The 21,910-nt window shown below is 54.4% G+C and overlaps 1 protein-coding gene across 1 annotated transcript; it reads left to right on the forward strand.

Annotated features, from left to right (window-relative positions):
• Positions 1 to 6,259: 6,259 nt before the first annotated feature.
• On the forward strand, positions 6,260 to 6,565 carry LOC311218319 (feather keratin Cos1-1/Cos1-3/Cos2-1-like; the record flags this gene model as incomplete). The annotated part of the gene is made up of 1 exon (XM_084300966.1): positions 6,260 to 6,565. The coding sequence occupies one exon, from the start codon at positions 6,260 to 6,262 to the stop codon at positions 6,563 to 6,565; it is 306 nt and encodes a 101-aa protein (XP_084157092.1).
• Positions 6,566 to 21,910: the final 15,345 nt, after the last annotated feature.

Here is a 21,910-nt window from a genome sequence, read left to right on the forward strand (position 1 = left end):
GTCCTTCTTGTAGCGAGGGGCCCAAAACTGAACACAGTACTCGAGGTGCGGCCTCACCAGAGCTGAGTACAGGGGGGCGATCACTTCCATAGACCTGCTGGCCACACTGCTTCTGATACAAGCCAGGATGCCGTTGGCCTTCGTGGCCCCCTGAGCACACTGCTGGCTCATATTCAGCCGACTATCAACCAATACTCCCAGGTCCTTCTCTGCCTGGCAGCTTTCCAAGCACTCATCTCCCAGCCTGTATCTCTGCTTGGGGTTATTGCGCCCCAGGTGCAGGACCCGGCACTTGGCCTTGTTGAACTTCATGCAGTTGACCTCAGCCCATTGGTGCAGCCAATCCCGATCCTCCTGCAGAGCCTTCCTACCCTCAAGCAGATCGACACACGCACCTAACTTGGTGTCATCTGCAAACTTATTGAGGGTGCACTCAATGCCCTCGTCCAGATCATCGATGAAGATATTAAAGAGGACTGGCCCCAGCACCGAGCCCTGGGGAACGCCACTAGTGACTGGCCTCCAGCTGGACTTGACTCCATTTACCACGACTCTTTGGGCCCGGCTATCCAGCCAGTTTCTAACCCAACAAAGCATGCGCCAGTCAAAGCCATGAGCAGCCAGTTTCTTGAGGAGAATGCTGTGGTAAACGGTGTCAAAAGCCTTGCTGAAGTCAAGGTAGACCATATCCACAGCCTTTCCCTCATCCACCCAGAGCGTCACTTTGTCATAGAAGCAGATCAGGTTCGTCAAGCAGGACCTGCCTTTCATAAACTCATGCTGACTGGGCCTGATCACCTTCCAGCCCACTCCTTCTCAATTTTCCACATTGCAGCTAACAGCCAGCTAACTCTCCTTCCTTCCTTTTCTCTTTCCTTACTGTACATGCATATTTCCATTTATTAAATTCATTCCTTGAGGGATTTGGACTGTGGTGTATTGAGCTTAGCCATTGCTGCTTTGCATCTTGCCTTCCATTTCCAAGAAAACCCTTTCACAATGTGGCCCATTTATCAAGGGAACCATTCATTATTCTAACACAAGGCTCCTGCTGACTACACCCAGCTCTGTCTCCCAACACTACAGAGCACTGGCAGGTTCTCTGCGGATCCTTGGCAGAATGAGGACTGGCCACTGCTTGTGGTTGTAACTAGGGATTTATTATTACATAACAAATTACTAGAAATACTAAAAATTACTACAAAATCCTAAAGCTTACTACAAATAAATTGCTAGTTTGATTACTAGCTTGATAACACCAATGCCCTTTGCTGCCACAATGGTGGGTGTCTCAGCATGCTGGGGCCAGTGAGAGGGAGAGACAAGGAGGCAGGGGTGCACATTAACAGCCCCTTCCACATGATGGATATTTGCCTTGCTGTTGGTTATGCTAACCACACTGCCAGGCATCAGGAGCAGGGGCTGCCACTCACACCTGGCTCACCACAAGCCCCAGGTGTCCTTGCTGGGCAGGCTCAGCTCAGAGCTCCATGCAAACTGTGATGAGAGTAAACTGCACCTCACAGCACCTGCACCTTCCTGTATAAAGCTGCAAGCTGAAGGCACCAGTGTGGGCTCAGTGCACACAGGTAGACAGCGCTGTCCTGGAGCTTGGCATCTTGCACGTGGAGAAGCACCTGGGAGTTCTCCATGGAGAGCACAGAGGAGATCCTCCCGGAATGCACATGAGGCTTGAACTTGCTCACCTGCAGCAAGAACTGAGGGGACTGGGTCAGGTGCTGCTGGTACCAGAAGATGTATGGAGTAGTGGTGCTGGTGGAGAAATTGCAGTGCAGAGTAGCATTGTGTCCCACCTGGATGGCAGATTCTTGTGCAAACTGCACCACAGAGTCCTTCTGTGCATGACCTGCAAAGCCAGAACAGCATCTCAGCACTGCTTGAAGATGTATCTGTTCTCCCCCTCTCTTTCCTGTGTCTATCAGCTCACCAACTTGTTCACTGTCCCCCCTCTCCGTCTCCCTTTTCATGGGCTATAAAATGCTGAGCTAAGTACACATGCACTCTTCTTTCTGCAGGTGTTATTCAATTCCCATACCCAAGTCTGTCAGCTTACCTACTTTTTAGCAGTATCTTACCAGGATTTGAGTCCTTACGTACCTATGAACAATGCAAGTATGAACGCTAGGCATCTGCAAAGGAAAAGTGCAGATGCTTATTCATCCCTGTACACTCGTTGCTCATGACATCTCCCAGACTGTCTCCCGTACTGGTCTGCAGCCCCTGCTCTCCCTACAGAAAACACTTCTAGTTCTTCCAGGAGGAAGGAGTCCTATTTCCCCCCTCCAGAAATGATGGGATTCCACCTTGACCCTAGCTTGCCCTGCCTCAAAGTCACATCTCACCTAAGTCTGACAGTGCCAACAAGGCTGCCAGGAAAAGCAGGACCATGTCACGCTCTCGCCTTCACAGGGTGCCCACGTAGTGCCTGGAAAGAGGGAGCTCAAGCTTGCAAGTTCACTTCCCCCTCTGCCAGCTCAAAGCAGCCTCTAAACCTCAGCACAGAGGGTGGAGCAAAGCTCTCCCCCTGCTGCTCCTCGGGGCTCACCCCTGCCCCAGCAAGGCTCTCAAGAGAGGGATGGACTAGTGGCTAAAGCAGTCAGAAAGGAATCCAGCCAGTCTTTGCTGTGCTCCAGGACCCCTTGGCCAGCCAGAAGTTTTCCAGCACTGGGAGCGTCACACTTGTGCAGTTAGCTCACAGCTGACAGCCTGTGAAGCCTAGGACATTTCACTTGGTCAGCATAAAGGCAAAAGGACACCAACATGGCTGCTGTGTGCTTCCCTCTTTTTGCCCCTTCTGGCAGGTGGGCAGCCCCAGCAAGGGGCAAGTGTCCCCAGTGGCCTCCCCCTCCCATCCAGAACCCAGCCAGACACAGAGGCCTGCACCCACCTCTGCTGTCAATGAAGATGGGATTGCTTCCCCCACCCCCTTTCCACCCAATCCCCCGGGAGAGCCACACATTATCTGGCAGGGAAGGACGCCCCGCCACAGCCCTCTGTTCAGCAGTCAGCAGCTCTGCACACACAGGAGTGAATACTGCACCAAGGGCAGACCTACAACAGTGCTGGCTAGTGCAGCAAACCCCTCAGTGACTCAGTTCTTTGGCAAGATCCAAGGTTCCAACACGTGTATTAGAGTGAGTGTCCAGCACAGATATTTGTTGTATTGCCAGGACGTCATCTCAGCGCCAGAGGTCCTGGATTTGGGCTTAGGAAGAAACCTGTACAACAAGCTCTTGGAAATAAGACCACTGCAGAAAACGGAGGAAACCCAATGTGGCTGTTCTGAGGCTCCCTCGGGCCCGTGCTGTTTAACTCCAGGCCCTGCAAGGGGACTTCCAAGCACCGGCAGCGACCCCACGCGGCCCGACTGTGGCTGTGCCCCCGCCTCGCCCACGCCCCACCTGCCCGGCCCCACGCACTGCGGGGCACCCCCTGATGCCTCCAGCTCCACGGGCCGTTGGCTACCTTTGCTTCAAGGGCGCGCTGCTGGCTCATCATGTGTGGCTGGGTGCCTCCTGCACCCAAAAGCCTTTCCTGAGGGTTTGCTTCCTTGGCAGCCAGCCCCCATCCTGAATTACTCTGGGGGTGCTTCCTACCCAAGAGGAAACTCCTTTTCTTTGCTCCTTTGCACCAAAATGAGGTTCTGGTCAGCCCCTTTCTCCAGCCAGCCTGTGTTCTCCACAGCACATTTGTGACCTATGCTGTCACCACCTGTGTTCCCTTGTTGGGGACCATGCACAAACGAGGGTGCCCTCCTTCCGACTGCTTGTGGCCCTAATGAAAGCATTCAGCAGGACTGGGTGTCTGGCACTGCCAGCTGCTACTCAAGCAGAAGGTGCCCTCCATGCCAAAGCTGCAGGCTTAGGCCTGCGGGAAGGGCTCCGACGAACTATGAACACTGTGCCAGACGGTCAGCCATGCTGAAGCACTCCAAATGCTGAGAATTCATTTGGCACAAGGGGGAGTGAGGGGGGGACACACAAATTACTCTTGCTATTGTGTGATCCCTTTGCTGTGATATTCTACACATGGAGGAGTGACAGCTGCTCCTTTACCCTCAGGCGAACCAGCCAGTCCAGGCAGAACCAGCCATGGGAATCTGTCCCCTCTGCGATGCATTTCTGAGACAATGCTGGCAGGCCTTTATAGACAACTGTGAGGAGATAGGCCTGGCTTCAGCACTGACTCCCAGGAGGACCTGGCAGTGTCCAGGGTTGGAAATCTCTCACTGACAGGCACTATCAGGAGCCTTACAGCAGTCTGCTTCTCCTGTACATCCCAAGGTCAACGATGGACAGCCACTCAGAGGCACTCCAAACGTTGCTATCCTGAATTAAACCAAGGATCCAAACTGTCCTGATACGGTCCTTGTTTGGGCCTGAAGTTGGCAGGAACAGGGGGTGATTGTTGCAGCGGGAGGAAAAGGAGGGCTCAGGAGAAAGGAGCTGTATTTTCCAGTGCCTCTTCCCTGCACACATCTCTGAGAGGCTGGTGCCATCTGCGTTCAGCTGCTCTCAGGCTCCTTCTGACCCTGGGAACCCGCTCCCCTGCAGGACTCATGCACAGAGCAGGGGAGAGTGCTGCCAAGTGCATATACGCTTGTGATAAAGGGGAAACAAGGACACACGCACGTGCTCATCTATACCTGCATGGAGTCCTGGACAAATCTCTGCACCCACGTGCCTTCACACAAAGCCAGCTGCACAGTGGTTGTCACAAGACAAGAGCAGATGTGTGAACAAAAGCAACCGGGCACTCAGGTGAGTGCAAAAGGTGAGCTTAAAAGGAGAGGTGCTATATTCTGGACCTCGTTCTCATAGTACCTGGGGTTGGTGGGACTGTGAAGCTCAAGGGCAGCCTTGGCTGCAGTGACTGTGAAATGGTGGAAGTTAGGTTCCTGAGCACAGTGAGGAGGAAGCACAAGAAACTTGCTGCCCTGGACTTCCGGAGAGCAGACTTTGGTCTGCTCAGGCATCTGCTTGGTCGAGTACCATGATACAAAGCCTTGAAGGGGAGGTGGGCCCAAGAAGGCTGGTTAATATTCAAGGAATATTCAAGCAATATTCAAGGATTACCTCCTCCAAGCTCAGGAGTGATGCATCCCAAGAGGGAGTCAGGCAAAATGCCAGGAGACCTGCATGGATGAACATGGAGCAACTGGCTGAACTCAAACATGAAAGAGAAGGCCATAGAGGGTAGGAGCAAGGACAGGTAGACTGGAAAGAATAGAGATACATAGTCTGATGAGGCAAGATAGGAATCAAGTTAGGAGAGCTAAATCGAAGCCAGAATTGAATTTGGCCAAGGAAAGAATCTTTGTTTCCATGCTTGTCTGCCTTGACAGAAGTATGTCCAGAATGTGGAGGGAGGTGATTCACGGCCTGTGCTCCGCTTCAGTGAGACCCGACCTGGAGTGCTGTGTTCAGCTTTGGGGCCCCCAGCATGAGAAAGATATAGAGCTGTTCAAGTGGGTTCAGAGCAGAGCCATGAAGATGATCAGAGGGGACCCATCCAGCACTTCCAGTGAGTCTTCTGCCCTCGCTGATGCATTCCTGCCCTAGAAATCCTTGGACATTTCATGCCAGCACTCTAAAGAAACCATCACTGCAGAATGGCCATGGCCTAGATCTGGAAATGAAAAGGCAGCAGTGCAGGAAACCAGTGCACAGCCCATATCATTTGTTGGGATGGTTTGCATTCAAGATGAGCTTGTCAGAAAATTGTTACCTCTGCCAAGGGTGCCTCTGGGCCTGCGGCAATGAAGTACCAGTATAAAAGGCAGCCCAGCTCTCTGCTCTCTCATCCAATTCTGTTGCCTCATCCTCCTTGGTAACCAGGTGAGTCTGAAGCCCTCTCTCCTCCTCTTCTCAAGTAGAAGGGGTCTTGCATCAACAGACATCTCATCTGGTGGTGGTTGAGAGCTATGCTGGGCCTTGGAGTTCCTTGACATGGTAGAATGGTGGAGAGAGACGTTCTGTGTAGAGAGAGACTGTGACATGGTGTAGAGGCAGCCTTTTGGGTTATGTGCAATGTGATTGTCTCTTTGGATCTGGCTGCTCTTTGAAGGGCCCTGTCAGTACAAAGCGATGAGGACCATGAGCCTCCTGGCACAACCTTCACATCCACCATCCCCAGTTGTCTTGGCTCCTTTGTTTTGGGTAATCAGGCTACTCCCCACCTACCCATGTGCTATGCTTCCTTTCTGCCATCTCTCAAAGGTTCAACTCCAGCCCAAGACATGTCTTGCTATAACCAGTGCCTGCCATGCCAGCCCTGTGGCCCGACCCCGCTGGCCAGCAGCTGCAACGAGCCCTGCGTCAGGCAGTGCCAGAACTCCACCGTTGTCATTGAGCCCTCTCCCGTAGTGGTGACCCTGCCCGGCCCCATCCTCAGCTCCTTCCCACAGAACACCGTTGTGGGATCCTCTACCTCTGCTGCTGTTGGCAGCATCCTCAGCTGTGACGGTGTCCCCATCACCTCCGGGTGCTGTGATCTCTCAGGCATTTCCAGCCGCTACTGTGGCAGAAGGTGCCTGCCCTGCTAAAGGCACTGCCCATGGCCCTGGGGTTCCAGCACGACCATGGTGCTGGACAACAGAAGGAGGAGTCTTCATGCAATTGCTTTCAGAATGACGGACCTTCCTCACCTCCTCTGGCAAACATTGGCAGGAGCCTGACCAGGGGCTACCCTGAGATTTCTGAAAACTCGGCCCATGTCTCTCAGTAGGCCCTGGAGATCCCTGCACTGAAGGGCCTCTGCTCAGAGTGACCTCCTTTTCCTCTCTACACTCATTAAAGTTTCCGGCAACCCAGCCTTGGCTGTAGATGTTTCTTCCCTCTGCGTATGCCCTCCTGAGCCACCCAGCGAGAATTGTCTTGCCTTTGGTGGGTATAAGATGGGTGTTTAAGGAGCCTTTTCCCCACTCCCAGAACAATGGGAGGTTGCGACATGCTGCAGAGGGTCTTCTCTTGGACAATGCCTGTTGGAGCTGAAGAAGACATTCCTCACTTTCACAGAGCAAGGGGCAATCTACCCTTGCCTTGCAGCATCTCTGCCCACAGCTCCCCCCTGTCCTGCAAACAGAGAGCACAACCTCTGCTGTCCTCACAGAAGAAGCTACGAGTCTGTGGGAGGCTGTGGAGGCTAGGCACCCTGTAGGCTCTTAGGAACGGGCTTCTTCTTGCTCAGGACAGTGCTGTGCTGGGGAAGCAGGTGGGGACAGAAGATGGATGGCAGATGTGGGGAATGGGTGGAATAAGTGCAGGGATGCCCGACTGCTTCTACTCCACCCTCATCTTCCCTCGTTTGCCCTACCTCAGGGCTATGGCCAGCACAAATGGGCATGTGCGGCAGGAACATGTGTCCCATGAGGCCCAACTGCCCCCAGCACAGCACTTGGCAGGGCCCAGGTGATGGCACACATGCAGGGCTGATCCCCTTCCACAAGTCAGCATTGGTGTTCCCCGTCATGGACCATACACGTAAATCTCTAGTCCCTGAGGACCCTGAACCCATATGGGTTGGGTCAGTGCAAAGACAGCAGGCAGTTTGCATGCCCCCACGCTGCTCTAAGGTGCCCACTTGCCCCCAAGCATGCAACAGCTTTCCTCAGGTGCAGGACGTGCACTCACAGGGACTTCCTCACGCTCATTTCCACTTTTCCTGACCATTTGCTTTGCTCCTGCTCAGGCAAGTTGTTTCTCTGTTTCTTCTTTTGGTTATGTAGAGGCTATGTTCAGGATGTGTGCAGCTCTCTGTTACCCAGTTGCACTTCAAGGATGCCCATTGTTTCCAGGCCCTGCTTGACTGCTGGCAGACATTTTTCCTGTCAGTGCTTTGCAGCCCCATGATATCTCTCATCAGTATCTCATTAGAGCCTGGTTACATCTATAACAGGTCCCATCAGAAGGGCACCCGGTCCCTGCTCAGTTACAAAGATGTTTCCTTATGGATTCATGTATGGCCCTGCTTGGTACAGCCTTGTCATGTCCAGAAGGAATCAGCCATGCAGGCAAGAGAGAAGAGCCAAAGGTGCGCTGGGGTAAACCCTTTGTCTTTCCTGGTGTCAGAGGAATGGAATCAGCCACAGCTGCAAGAGAATGCAACCAGTTTAACCCAGGTGAAGCTGTGGCACTGCCAGGGCTAAGGTGTGGGGTAGACCACAGGAAAGAGACCCAGGCAGAGCTCTGACAAACATTTCTGCTTTGTTGGGATGGCCCGTTGCCCTGGAAGGGCTTGGCCCATGTTGCAACCCAAAACATGACTGGTAGTTCCTGGAGACATTGGTTTCTTAATTGCTCTGCTGTTTATTGCCTACCTTGAATGCCCCAGGACACTGTTAGCAATATATAAACCTTGTGTGTAGTTCTGGGTGCATGTCATTGGCAAACAGATAAAAGTGTGGTTGGGATCTGCCTCTGTGTTTGAACAAGGCAGATTAGCTTGGATGAGACACCCACTACGCTGAGAAAACACATTTGCTCTGAAATACGACGTGTGAAGCTGCCCCTTTGCCTTCAGGAGAACCAGCCAGACATGGGTTGGATGGGAATCTGTCCCCTCTGCGATGCATTTCTGAGACAATGCTGGCAGGCCTTTAATGACAAGTATGAGGAAATAGGCCTGTCTCCAGCACTGACTCCCAGAAGAACCTGGCAGTGTCCAGGGGCGGAAAAACCCTGACTGACAGGCACTCTCAGGAACCTCACAGCAGTCTGCTTCTCCTATACATCCCAAGGTCATCGATGGACAGCCACGCTGAGGCACTCCAAACATTGTTACCCTGAATTAAACCAAGGATCCAAACTGTCCTGATTCGGTCCTTGTTTGGGCCTGAATTTGGGAGAAACAGGGAGATTGTTGCAGCGTGAAGAAAAGGAGGGCTCAGGAGAAAGGGGCTGTGTTTCAGTGCCTCTTCCCTGCACACACCTCTGCCAGGCTGCTGCCATCTCCGTTCAGCTGCACCCAGGCTCCAGACCCTTTCAGCAGAACCGAAGTGCCTTGGAGGGGCCGGGCTGGCGGGGGAACCCCCGCGGCTGCGGGACGAGGTGGTCCTGGCGGGCGGAGCGGCAGCACCCACTGGGGGCTGTGCCCCTGCCTCGCCCCCGCCAATCGCGCCCGGCCCCGCCCGCCACGGTTCCTGCACGGCCGCAGCCCCGGCTCCTCTCCCCGTGGCTCTCAGGGCGCAGTAATACACCGCCGCGTCCCGAAGCCGGGGCTCGGTGAGCCACAGGGCGCTGGACCGGCGGTCTGCTGCCACCGAGAGCCTCCCCGGCAGGTCCGTCAGTGCTCTGGAGCCTCTAGTACCGAACACTAGGGATGCGGGTCCTTGGCCCGGGAGATGACGGTACCAGTAGATGTAGTCACCAGTCTGCATGTTGGGGTGTGAGCAGGTGATGTTGATGCCAGTGCCCTCGGTGGTCTGTGCCCATGGTTCCTGCTGCACCTGGGCTATTTCCCACAGGCACTGCCGAGAAAGAAAGCAGGAGAAAACTCAGAAAAGGTATTTGCTGCACCAAAAATGTCACGCTGGGCGAGAGGGGAGAAAACAGTTGACAGCTGATGCGAGCTTTTTCTCAGAAAAAAGCATACAAAGGCATTTCACTAGGAATGGTTATTAGGGGACCAAGTCGGAGCAGGACTGTTTGGGAGGAGAGTCCGAGCCAGGAGGAGAAGGGAAGCAGGCAGGAATGAGTGGGGGTGTGCCGAAAGGAGGAGAGGAAGGCAGGGAGCAAGGCAAGGTGGGAGGCAACGGCCGGCTGAGCTCGCTGGAGGCAGGCGGGATGGCTGCAGAGGGAGGCCAGAGGGGAGCGAGGTCCGTAAGAAGCCGGCGGGCCAGAAGCGAGGGCAGCCCCGTCCCGTCCCGTCCCGTCCCGTCCCCGGCGCCGGCAGCCCCGCGCACCCAGGAGCACCGCGGCCAGCGCCGCCAGCCCTGCGGCCCGGCCCTGCCGCATCCCGCCGCTCCGCCGCCCGCGCCGCGCTGCCCCCGCCAGCCCCGGCTCTGCTCCGCCCGCGGCGCCTCCTCCCCGCCGCCGCCGCCCGGCGCCGCCAGCTCCGCCCCGGGGCCGCTCGGGGGCTGGCCCGGGCTGCGAGTGCTGGGCGCCTGTGGGCGGGCAGGGCTTCGGCTGCTGCCCGCGGGGCTCTGCCCGTCCTGCAGCCCAGCTCGGGACGTAGAGGCGTGCAGGGAAAGGCTGAGGCAGCTCCTTCGGCACGGGAGAGAAGAGGGGAGGGTAGGAGAAGGGAGTGGGAAAGGGAGAGGGAACGGAGAAAGCAGCTGCCCATTTGCAGCGTCCCCAGCAAGGGGGGTAGGCGGAGGGCAGCGGGCCGGGGTGTACTCGGTCTGGTAGTGTGGTGATGCGAAGCACTGGTTTCCCAGCTGTGGCCGGTAGTGTTTGGAGCTCCACTGGTATCGGAGCTGAGCACGTTTTGAGGGACACACACAGACACACACCCCATTTGGGAAAGATACAGCCAGGCTGGTACCCCCAGTAGTTGCTTTTGGAGACCCAAACATTCCTGCCGCATTTGCCTGGAGGCTGAGACACGGTTCCCTTCTCCAGGAACCATGATCTGCAGGAGGACCCCCTGGTTCCAGTAGCTGAAAGCACAGGCCAAGGGCGACCTCAGCCCAAGTCTGACTCAAGTTCCTGGCACCAAATCCACTCCTGCTGCTCCACCACGACCTGACACTTTCTCCTTGCAGCACATGTGCACATGGGACAGAGCGAGACTATACAGAGGTAATCTCTGAGTAGACAAGTGCATGGAGTGGCCCCTTTTGCCCCCCTGCTCTGTCTGCACTCGTGTGCTCCTCCCAGCTTCACGTGCCCTGCTGTCCCCTCATGGGTTTGTAGAGGTTTGTCCCTCACCCATCCCAGCCTGTGCCCTGGCCCACAGCTGTAGGAGGTGCAAGGCCCAGGCTGATCTCCCTGGCAGTGGCACCTGTGGCTTCTTCATAGGCCAACAACTGGTGTGAATGGTGAGGTTTGTCTCTTGTCACTGCCTCTGTGTTTGTTTTCCCTGGTCCCTGTCTCTGCATGCTTGTTGCTTGCCTCCTCTTTTCTTAGCATCCCCATTGAGAAGATCCCTAATGTGATAACTTCTGAGGCAGAAACAGAGCCGCAGACCCCTGAACCACCCATAAGTCATGCAAATGCCCAGATTTGGTCTCCTCACTGCCTCCCTTATCATCTGTCAGTCAGGCTTGTGTCCATGCATGTTCTTCTTTCCAGCTTCCTGCTGTTCTTTCTCTCTGCCCCCCTCCCTAATGCTTGTAGAGAAGGCATCTATAAGCATAAGAGACATCCCGACCAAGACATGGCGCATTATCAGTGAAGGGGAGGTTGCCAAAGACAAACTACACAGAAGGATGCAAGTGCTGGTTGGGCACCACCATCACCATCACAGGTGTATTTTCAATAGGGATGAAGAGGTCGATGACTGAGTCCAGGACGAAGAGCAGCATCTCTCAGCTATCAGACAAACCCGGCAGCAAGAAAAGAAAGCACTCTGTAGACCTTCCCCCACCCCTAGGAGAAGACAGCAGCAGCAGGAGGAAGGAGGAGATGGAGTTGCTGCTCAGGATTCATTGTCCTCCACCACTCAATATCTTCTGGACAGACAACACAGAAGGGCCTCAGCAAGCCAGGATGTTCCTGCAGAGACAGTAGAGAGTAAGATCCCAACCCTGGGCTTCAAGTGAGCAGATTTTGCTCTCTTCACTGTGTGTGCACAGGTATGTGTGTGTGTAGTTGACGGTACCTCAGTATGTATCCAGGAGTGTTTGTGAGTGGACCGATGAGTTCATGTATGTTTTCACAAGAGCAGCAGTGTGCATGAGTGCTGTTCCCTCCACCTGCTTTTGATGTTATGAGTGATATCAGTATGAGAACAAGCAGCACACTGGGCATTAGCAGAAACAGTGATCTGACATCAGCATCCCACCAAGGCTGAGATGTGGTGATTATGCAGGTTGCCCCAAGACTCCTGAACATTCCTAGCCAATGGTCATCTGAGAAACCCTCCCAGAGGATCACAGGCTGCACCGCCAGCATGCACAAAATCCAACCCTGAGTTCAGAGCAGGTCTCATCACATCAGGTTGCTCAGGATTTCTCAGCCTGTCTCCCTGGCGATGGTGGTCATGAGAGAGGGATTAGGAAAGGTGTGACTCAGAGACCGGGTAGGACCTGGCTGAGTTGGATTTTCATCTAAGAGTGAGGCAGCAGCTTTATTGGTCCTAACCACTCTTTTTGGATCATGTCTGAACGAAGACATTTTGCTCCTCACTTTTCCCTGTGCTCTTCTTCCTGCCTGCCCTCTCTCCCAGGTTCAACTGCAGCCTTAAGACATGTCGCTGTATGACCAGTGCATGCTGTGCTGGCCCAGTGACACAATCCCGCTGGTCAGCAGCCGCAATGAGCCCTGCATCAGGCAGTGCCAGAACTTCACTGTCATCATCCAGCCCTCCCACAGGGAGAACACCTTGAGAGCAGGGCCTCTTTCACCACCTTCTCCTTCCTTTCAAGCCACTGACACCAGTCCCATTGGGAAAGAGGATCTGGCTGGCAGATCTCAGAGTGCACAGGGGAAGCAGTCAGCCAAAAGAGAGAGGAGGGCCCCATCCCAGAGCTCTGCATTGCACACATACATCCCCTCCCCATCCGGGGTTGTTGCACAGCCAGTGTAGCTCCCTGCACCAGGGTGTCACTCACAGCACAGAGGTACAAGGCGCTGTCAGAGAGCTCGACTTCCTTCAGCCGCAGAATGCTGGATTTCTCCACAGTGTTCAGCTCCATGGTGAAACGGCCGCTCTGCTTGGTGCCTGCTCTGGTGTGATATATGACCAGCTGAGGGGCTTGTCCCTTCTTCTGCTGGTACCAGTACAAAGCATATAAGCTGGGGATTTGATACGTGCAAGTGGTCTGGAACGTTTCTTTCTGTTTCACGGTAACTTGTCCTTCTTGCTGGGTGACGGAGATCTGCCCCATGGCATCTGAAAGAAACCAAATGTCAACAACTGATCACAGAAACCTAGGGGAGAATTAAGTTTCTGGATGGGAAGGATCTTTATGCCTTTGACTGAAGCAAAAATCCCATGGATTTTGGCATCTTTGGGCAGAAGGTCTATGACCAGAGGTTAGCACAGATCCCAGAGCATGGTAATATCCATTACTTCCCTCATGTAGGGCCATTACCATCCCCCCAGAGTAGAACTGTCTTTAGTTCCTTCTCTCAGCATAAGAAACTGCCCAGAGTGTCAGAAGAGAGAGGCAGAGTGGCATGGATGGTTGGCAACAGGAAAGGAAGGGAAGAAGATCTGAGATGATCAGGAGAGGAGATTTTTTATGCTGCCTCATCTTTCTTCCCAGCAGTAAGAGCATCTTCAGAAACGAAGCGCAAAATGGGCATGATCTGATACTAGCCATCATTTTCCCAGTAATTCAAGAGCAACTCCCTGCAGAGAGCTGTTGATGGGGGTGATGGTCTCCTGAAGAGAAGGAGAATCATGCTGCCATCCACAGGCAATGCTTACCCAGTGGTTGCCTCAGGAAGGCAGCGAGGATGAGATAAACAAGGCGCATTGTGAGACCACTCCTCTGGCATGTGTGAGAGAGCCTCAGAAGAGCACACGTCCCCACCAAGAGCCCCGGGAGAGGAGAGCTGCAGGAAATGACTCGGCAAGGGGAACAAAGAATGCAAGGGGGAGGAGAAAATGCTTGTGCTTGGAGTGCTTGAAATACCCAGCTGCAGTCCTCCTCCACCAGTGACAGTACTGCTTCTGCAGCCAACATCTGCACAGCTGGGGAACATGGTGGCTCTTTTCTCCCCATGGTCGGAAGGGTCTGTTCCTGCACTCATCCTCCAATGGCGTCCTTCCCGCTACAGTGAGAAATTTCTGCTGTTCTACACACTCCTGATGGCCCATTTAGAGTCTTCAGGGCTCCTGCTCCACTGGGGTTTTCCATCACCTCCTGGGGTCCTCCTCTCTCTGGGGATGGTTCTTTTTCTTCTGGGAACAACTTGCACCCTGTTTCTAACCACTCTCTTCTTTCTTTCCTATACCAACTGGGAACATTGCCTTGTAAGCAAGTCCCCAGAAATTGGTGAGGAACCCTGTGGTGCAGCATCCCAGCAGTCTGGCTGTGTCCTGATGGGGTGGGATGAGGAATGGTGTAGTCACTGTATCATTCAAGGTTCCAGAGCTATCATTAGAGTGAGTGGCCAGAACTGACATTTCTTGCCGGGACATTATCTCAGTCCCAAAGGTAGAATCAGAATCATTGCATATCCCGACTTGGAAGGGACTCATAAGGATCATCGAGTCCAACTATTGGCACCACACAGTTCTACCCAAGTTCATATGACTAATTAGAGCATATTAAACTTCTTAAACTCCGACAGGCTTGGTGCCATGACTACAGCCCTGTGGAGCCTGTTCCAGTGTGCAACCACCCTCTCAGTGAAGAACCACTTCCTGATATCCAAACTGAACCTCCCCGCAACTTGACACCTTTCCCTTGTGTACTATCGCTGGTTACCAGAGAGAATAGCCTGCCACTCTACTCCCCATCGTGAGGAAGCTGGAGACCATGATGAGGTCTCTTTTCCAGGTTGAACAGGCCAAATGACCACTCCTCAAATGTCTTCCCCTCAAGGACCTTCACCATCTTTGTAGTCCTTCTCTGGACACTCTCCAATAGTTTCATGTTGTTTTTGTTCTGTGGTTCACAAGACTGCACACAGTACTCAAGATGAGGTCACACCTGCACAGAGTAGAGCAGGACAATCACTTCCCTCGACCAGATAGCAATGCTGTGCTTGAAGTATTGTGCTGGATTTGGGCTTGGGACAAAGCCTTTACAACAAGATCTTAAAATGTGACCATTACAGAAAATGCAGGAAACCGAATATAACTGCTCTGACACTCCTTCAGGGCAGTGTCATTTAATCCCAAGCCCTGCAAGGGGACTTCCAAGCACCAGAAGCGTCTCCCGGTGAGCTTGGCTGCAACTGTACCCCCGGCTCGCCCCCACAAACCGCATGGCACCGCCTGACCCTCCCAGCTCTGCAGGCCGTTGGCTGCCTTTGCAACAAGTGAACACTGCTGGCTTGTGTGTGGCTGGGTGCCTCCTGCACCCAAAAGGCTTTCCTGTGTGTCTGCTTCCTTGGCAGCCAGCCCACATCCTGCATTATCCTGGGGGTGCTTCCTGACCAAGAGGAAAAGCCTTTTCTTTGCTCCTTTGCACAATCATGAGGCTCTGACCCTTTCTCCAGCCTGCCCGCATTCTCCAAAGCCCCCTTGTGACCTACGCTGTCACCACCTGTGTGCCCTGGTTGGGGACCATGCAAAAACTTCCAAGGGTGCCTTCCTTCTGACTGCTTGTGGCCTTAGTGAAAGGATTCAGCAGGACTGGATGTCTCTGGCATTGCCAGCTGCTACTCAGGCAAACAGGCTACTCAGGTGCCCTCCATGCCAAAGCTGCTGGACAGGGCCCCTGGGAAGGGCTCCTAGGAACTGTAAACATGATGCAGATGGGAAGAGAAGGAAGCTTTGCACCTCTGCATCAAATTTCAACTCCTGTCGATGTGCAGGCCTCTCTCTGCCAGGTGTTAGCAACTTGAAAGAAGCAGCGAGAGCACGACTGTGTGGAGGTCTCTCTGGTGCTACGCACACAGCTCATGCAGTCAGGTGTGCCCCTCCACTCTCTCGACGTCGCTGGGTGTGACGTCCTGACCCCTCACACCCAGATGGGTCAGACCCACACCTGACCCTCATCATCTGACCCAGAAGAACCGAAGGGCCTCAGTCGGGACGGGTCTGGACTGGCGGGGGAACCCCCGGGGCTGCGGGACGAGGTGGTCCTGGCGGGCGGAGCGGCAGCGCCCCCTGGGGGCTGTGCCCCTGCCTCGCCCCCGCCACACACGCCCGGCCCCGCCCGCCACGGTTCCTGCACGGCCGCAGCCCCGGCTCCTCTCCCCGTGGCTCTCAGGGCGCAGTAATACACCGCCGAGTCCCGAAGCCGGGGCCGGGCGAGCCACAGGGTGCTGGACCGGCGGTCTCCTGCCACCGACAACCGCCCTACCGGGTCCGTCACATCTTTGGACCCACTACTAGCCCACACGAGGAATGCGGGTTCTCGGCCTGGGAACTGACGGTACCAGTAGATGTAGTCGTTTGACTGGATGTTGGGGTGTAAGCAGGTGATGTCGATGCCGGTGCCCTCCCTGGTTTGTGCCCACGGCTCCTGCTGCACCTGGGCTCTGCCTGCAGCTACTGCCGAGAAGGAAAGCAGGAGAAAACTCAGAAAATGGCTTTGCTGCACCAAAAATGTCACGCTGGGGGAAAGGGCAGAAGAAAATGGCTGACACCTGATAGGAGCATTTCCTCAATATAAAGCATACAAAGCCATTTCACTGGGAATGGTTATTTAGGGACCAGGTCGGAGCAGAGCTGTTTGGAAGGAGAGTCCGAGCCAGGAGGAGAAGGGAAGCAGGCAGCAATGAGTGGGGGTGTGCCGAAAGGAGGAGAGGAAGGCAGGGAGCAAGGCAAGGTGGGAGGCAACGGCCGGCTGAGCTCGCTGGAGGCAGGCGGGATGGCTGCAGAGGGAGGCCAGAGGGGAGCGAGGTCCGTAAGAAGCCGGCGGGCCAGAAGCGAGGGCAGCCCCGTCCCGTCCCGTCCCGTCCCGTCCCCGGCGCCGGCAGCCCCGCGCACCCAGGAGCACCGCGGCCAGCGCCGCCAGCCCTGCGGCCCGGCCCTGCCGCATCCCGCCGCTCCGCCGCCCGCGCCGCGCTGCCCCCGCCAGCCCCGGCTCTGCTCCGCCCGCGGCGCCTCCTCCCCGCCGCCGCCGCCCGGCGCCGCCAGCTCCGCCCCGGGGCCGCTCGGGGGCTGGCCCGGGCTGCGAGTGCTGGGCGCCTGTGGGCGGGCAGGGCTTCGGCTGCTGCCCGCGGGGCTCTGCCCGTCCTGCAGCCCAGCTCGGGACGTAGAGGCGTGCAGGGAAAGGCTGAGGCAGCTCCTTCGGCACGGGAGAGGAGAGGGGAGAGGAGAGGGAATGGGAATGGGAAAGGGAGAGGGAGCAGAGAAAGCAGCTGCCCATCTGCAGCAAGAGGGGCAGGCGGAGGGCAGCGGGCCGGGGTGTACTCGGTCTGGTAGTGTGGTGATGCGAAGCACTGGTTTCCCAGCTGTGGCCGGTAGTGTTTGGAGCTCCACTGGTATCGGAGCTGAGCACGTTTTGAGGGACACACACAGACAGAGTAATGCACACCCCATTTGGGAAAGATACAGCCAGGCTGGTACCCCCAGTAGTTGCTTTTGGAGACCCAAACATCCTGCCGCATTTGCCTGGAGGCTGAGATCTTGGTTCCCTTCTCCAAGATCTGCAGGAGGACCCCCTGTTTCCAGTAGCTGAAAGCACAGGCCAGGGGCGACCTCAGCCCAAGTCTGACTCAAGTTCCTGGCACCAAATCCACTCCTGCTGCTCCACCACGACCTGACACTTTCTCCTTGCAGCACATGTGCACATGGGACAGAGCGAGACTATACAGAGGTAATCTCTGAGTAGACAAGTGCATGGAGTGTCCCCTTTTACACCCTGCTCTATCTGCCCTCGTGTGCTCCTCCCAGCTTCACATGCCCTGCTGTCCCCTCATGGGTTTGTATAGGTTTGTCCCTCACCCATCCCAGCCTGTGTCCTGGCCCACAGCTGTAAGAGGTGCAAGGCCCAGGCTGATCTCCCTGGTAGTGGCACCTGTGGCTTCTTGATAGGCCAACAACTGGTGTGAATGGTGAGGTTTGTCTCTTGTCACTGCCTCTGTGTTTGTTTTCCCTGGTCCCTGTCTCTGTATGCTTGTTGCTTGCCTCCTCTTTTCTTAGCATCCCCATTGAGAAGATCCCTAATGTGATAACTTCTGAGGCAGAAACAGAGCCGCAGACCCCTGAACCACCCATAAGTCATGCAAATGCCCAGATTTGGTCTCCTCACTGCCTCCCTTATCATCTGTCAGTCAGGCTTGTGTCCATGCATGTTCTTCTTTCCAGCTTCCTGCTGTTCTTTCTCTCTGCCCCCCTCCCTAATGCTTGTAGAGAAGGCATCTATAAGCATAAGAGACATCCCGACCAAGACATGGCGCATTATCAGTGAAGGGGAGGTTGCCAAAGACAAACTACACAGAAGGATGCAAGTGCTGGTTGGGCACCACCATCACCATCACAGGTGTATTTTCAATAGGGATGAAGAGGTCGATGACTGAGTCCAGGACGAAGAGCAGCATCTCTCAGCTATCAGACAAACCCGGCAGCAAGAAAAGAAAGCACTCTGTAGACCTTCCCCCACCCCTAGGAGAAGACAGCAGCAGCAGGAGGAAGGAGGAGATGGAGTTGCTGCTCAGGATTCATTGTCCTCCACCACTCAATATCTTCTGGACAGACAACACAGAAGGGCCTCAGCAAGCCAGGATGTTCCTGCAGAGACAGTAGAGAGTAAGATCCCAACCCTGGGCTTCAAGTGAGCAGATTTTGCTCTCTTCACTGTGTGTGCACAGGTATGTGTGTGTGTAGTTGACGGTACCTCAGTATGTATCCAGGAGTGTTTGTGAGTGGACCGATGAGTTCATGTATGTTTTTACAAGAGCAGCAGTGTGCATGAGTGCTGTTCCCTCCACCTGCTTTTGATGTTATGAGTGATATCAGTATGAGAACAAGTGGCACACTGGGCATTAGCAGAAACATTGATCTGACATCAGCGTCCCACCAAGGCTGAGATGTGGTGATTATGCAGGTTGCCCCAAGACTCCTGAGCATTCCTAGCCAGTGGTCATCTGAGAAACCCTCCCAGAGGATCACAGGCTGCACCACCAGCATGCACATAATCCAACCCTGAGTTCAGAGCAGGTCTCATCACATCAGGTTGCTCAGGATTTCTCAGCCTGTCTCCCTGGCGATGGTGGTCATGAGAGAGGGATTAGGAAAGGTGTGACTCAGAGACTGTGTAGGACCTGGCTGAGTTGGATTTTCATCTAAGAGAGAGGCAGCAGCCTTATTGGTCCTAACCACTCTTTTTGGATCATGTCTGAATGAAGATATTTTGCTCCTCAGTTTTCCCTGTGCTCTTCTTCCTGCCTGCCCTCTCTCCCAGGTTCACCTGCAGCCTTAAGACATGTCGCTGTATGACCAGTGCATGCTGTGCTGGCTCAGTGGCCCAACCCCGCTGGTCAGCAGCCGCAATGAGCCCTGCTTCAGGCAGTGCCAGAACTCCACTGTCATCATCCAGCCCTCTCCTGTGATCATGGCTCTGCCACACCCCATCCTCAGCTCTTACCAACAGAACACCACTGCGGGATCCTCCATGTCTGGTGCTAATTGCAGCATCCTCAGCTGTGAGGTGCAGACTTCTGGTACCTCCTGGTGCTGCCTGCACTGACAGACTCCTCTAGAATCGCCTCATTTACCTGTTGATAGTCATTAAAGTCTTCTGCATCCCACCCTCTTCCTCCAAATGAAACTTTTCCTGGTGGTATCAAGTTGCCAGGTGTCCTGGTTTCAGTTAGGACAGAGTTAATTTTCTTCCTAGTTGCTGGTGGAATGCTATGTTTTGGCTTAGGATGAGAAGAGGGCTGATAACACGCAGATGTTTTAATTGTTGCAGAGCAGTGCTTACACCAAGCCAAGGATGTCTCAGCTTCTTGCGCTGTCCTGCCAATGGGCAGGCTGGGGGTGCAGCAGGAGCTAGGAGGGGACAGACCCAGGACAGGTGGCCCAAACTAAGTCAAAGGGGTATTCCATACCATCTGACATCATGCTGAACAATATATAGGGGTGGCTAGCCGCAGGAGGGGGGCTGGACTGCTCAGGGTTAGGCTGGGCATCGGTCAGCAGGTGGTGAGCAAGTGCATTGTGCATCACTTGTTTTGTACACATTATTATTAGTAGTACTATTATCATCATTATTGTTATTATTATTGTTATTATTATTGTTATTATTATTATTGTTGTTATTATTGTCCTGTCTTAATAAACTGTCTTTATCTCAACTCACGGACTTCACTTTCCCATTTCTCTCCCCCATCCCAGAGAGAGAGGAGGGAGGGTGAGTGAACGTCTGTGTGGTGTTTAGCTGCCGGCCGGGTTAAACCATGACAGTCCCTGGCACACCCCCAGTTACCATCACACAGGACCATCCAAGGACAGCATCCAATGCCCAACCCCACCCTGGCTGCTCTGCAGGGCCTTTCCCCCACCACGAAGCAGTTCTCGGTCAGTCCAGCCCTCTTCCTGGCACGGCCAACCTCTGTAGTGGTGGACACAGTCATAGGGATATGTCTAATGCACAAGAAACCATGTCCCATCTCCTGTGTTCCTCCCTGCTTAGAGATTTCCACTTCGCTGGGTGGCTTGGGAGATCCTGTTCTTGTTGAAGCTGTGTGCTGACAACATTACGTTCTGTGGGAATGCCCACCCAGGGACGGTCCATCCTACCAGACCTATGCGGAAAGTCAGAGGACAAAGAAGCTTTTTGCATGGGACTGCCATGCTCAGGTGAGCCTCTGACCTCTTGCTTCCTGCCCTCAATGCAGAGCAGAGCACATAAATCAGAATAAGAAGTGAGCTTTTTGCGAAGAAAATGGCAAAAGCTGCTTTGTCCATGGCTGCACACGGAGAACAGTTTGAGGGCAGGGCCTCTTTCACCACCTTCTCCTTCCTTTCAAGCCACTGACACCAGTCCCATTGGGAAAGAGGATCTGGCTGGCAGATCTCAGAGTGCACAGGGGAAGCAGCGCTGCCAGGGGAGAGCTGAGGACTCCATCCCAGAGCTCTGCCTTACACAGACACATCCCCTCCCCATCCGGGGTTGTTGCACAGCCAGTGTAGCTCCCTGCACCAGGGTGTCACGCACAGCACAGAGGTACAAGGCGCTGTCAGAGAGCTCGACTTCCTTCAGCCGCAGAATGCTGGATTTCCCCACAGTGTTCAGCTCCGTGGTTAAACGGCCGCTCTGCTTGTTGCCCGCTCCGGTGTGATACGTGACCAGCTGAGGGGCTTGTCCCTTCTTCTGCTGATACCAATACAAAGCATATAAGCTGGGGATTTGATACGTGCAAGTGGTCTGGAACGTTTCTTTCTGTTCCACGGTGATTTGTCCTTCTTGCTGGGTGACGGAGGTCTGCCCCATGGCATCTGAAAGAAACCAAATGTCAACAACTGATCACAGAAACCTAGGGGAGAAGTAAGCTTCTGGATGGGAAGGATCTTTATGCCTTTGACTGAAGCAAAAATCCCATGGATTTTGGCGTCTTTGGGCAAAAGGTCTATGACCAGAGGTTAGCATGAATCCCAGAGCAAGGTAATATCTATTACATCCCACATGTAGGGCCACTACCATCCCCCCAGAGTAGAGCTGTCTTTAGTACCTTCACTCAGGAGAAGAAACTGCCCAGAGTGTCAGAAGAGAGAGGCAGAGTGGCATGGATGGTTGGCAACAGGAAAGGAAGGGAAGAAGATCTGAGATGATCAGGAGAGGAGGTCTTTCTGCTGTTTCATTTTTCTTCCCAGCAGTAAGAGCATCTTCAGAAACGAAGCGCAAAATGGGCATGATCTGATACTAGCTATCATTTTCCCAGTAATTCAAGAGCAACTCCCTGCAGAGAGCTGTTGATGGGGGTGATGGTCTCCTGAAGAGAAGGAGAATCATGCTGCCATCCACAGGCAATGCTTACCCAGTGGTTGCCTCAGGAAGGCAGCGAGGATGAGATAAACAAGGCGCATTGTGAGACCAATCCTCCGGCATGTGTGAGAGAGCCTCAGAAGAGCACACGTCCCCACCAAGAGCCGCTGGGGAGCAGAGCTGCAGGAAATGACTCGGCAAGGGGAACAAAGAATGCAAGGGGGAGGAGAA

This window comes from Netta rufina (assembly GCF_964035555.1).
Source record: "Netta rufina genome assembly, chromosome: 24".
In the NCBI taxonomy this organism is placed as follows: Eukaryota; Metazoa; Chordata; class Aves; order Anseriformes; family Anatidae; genus Netta; species Netta rufina.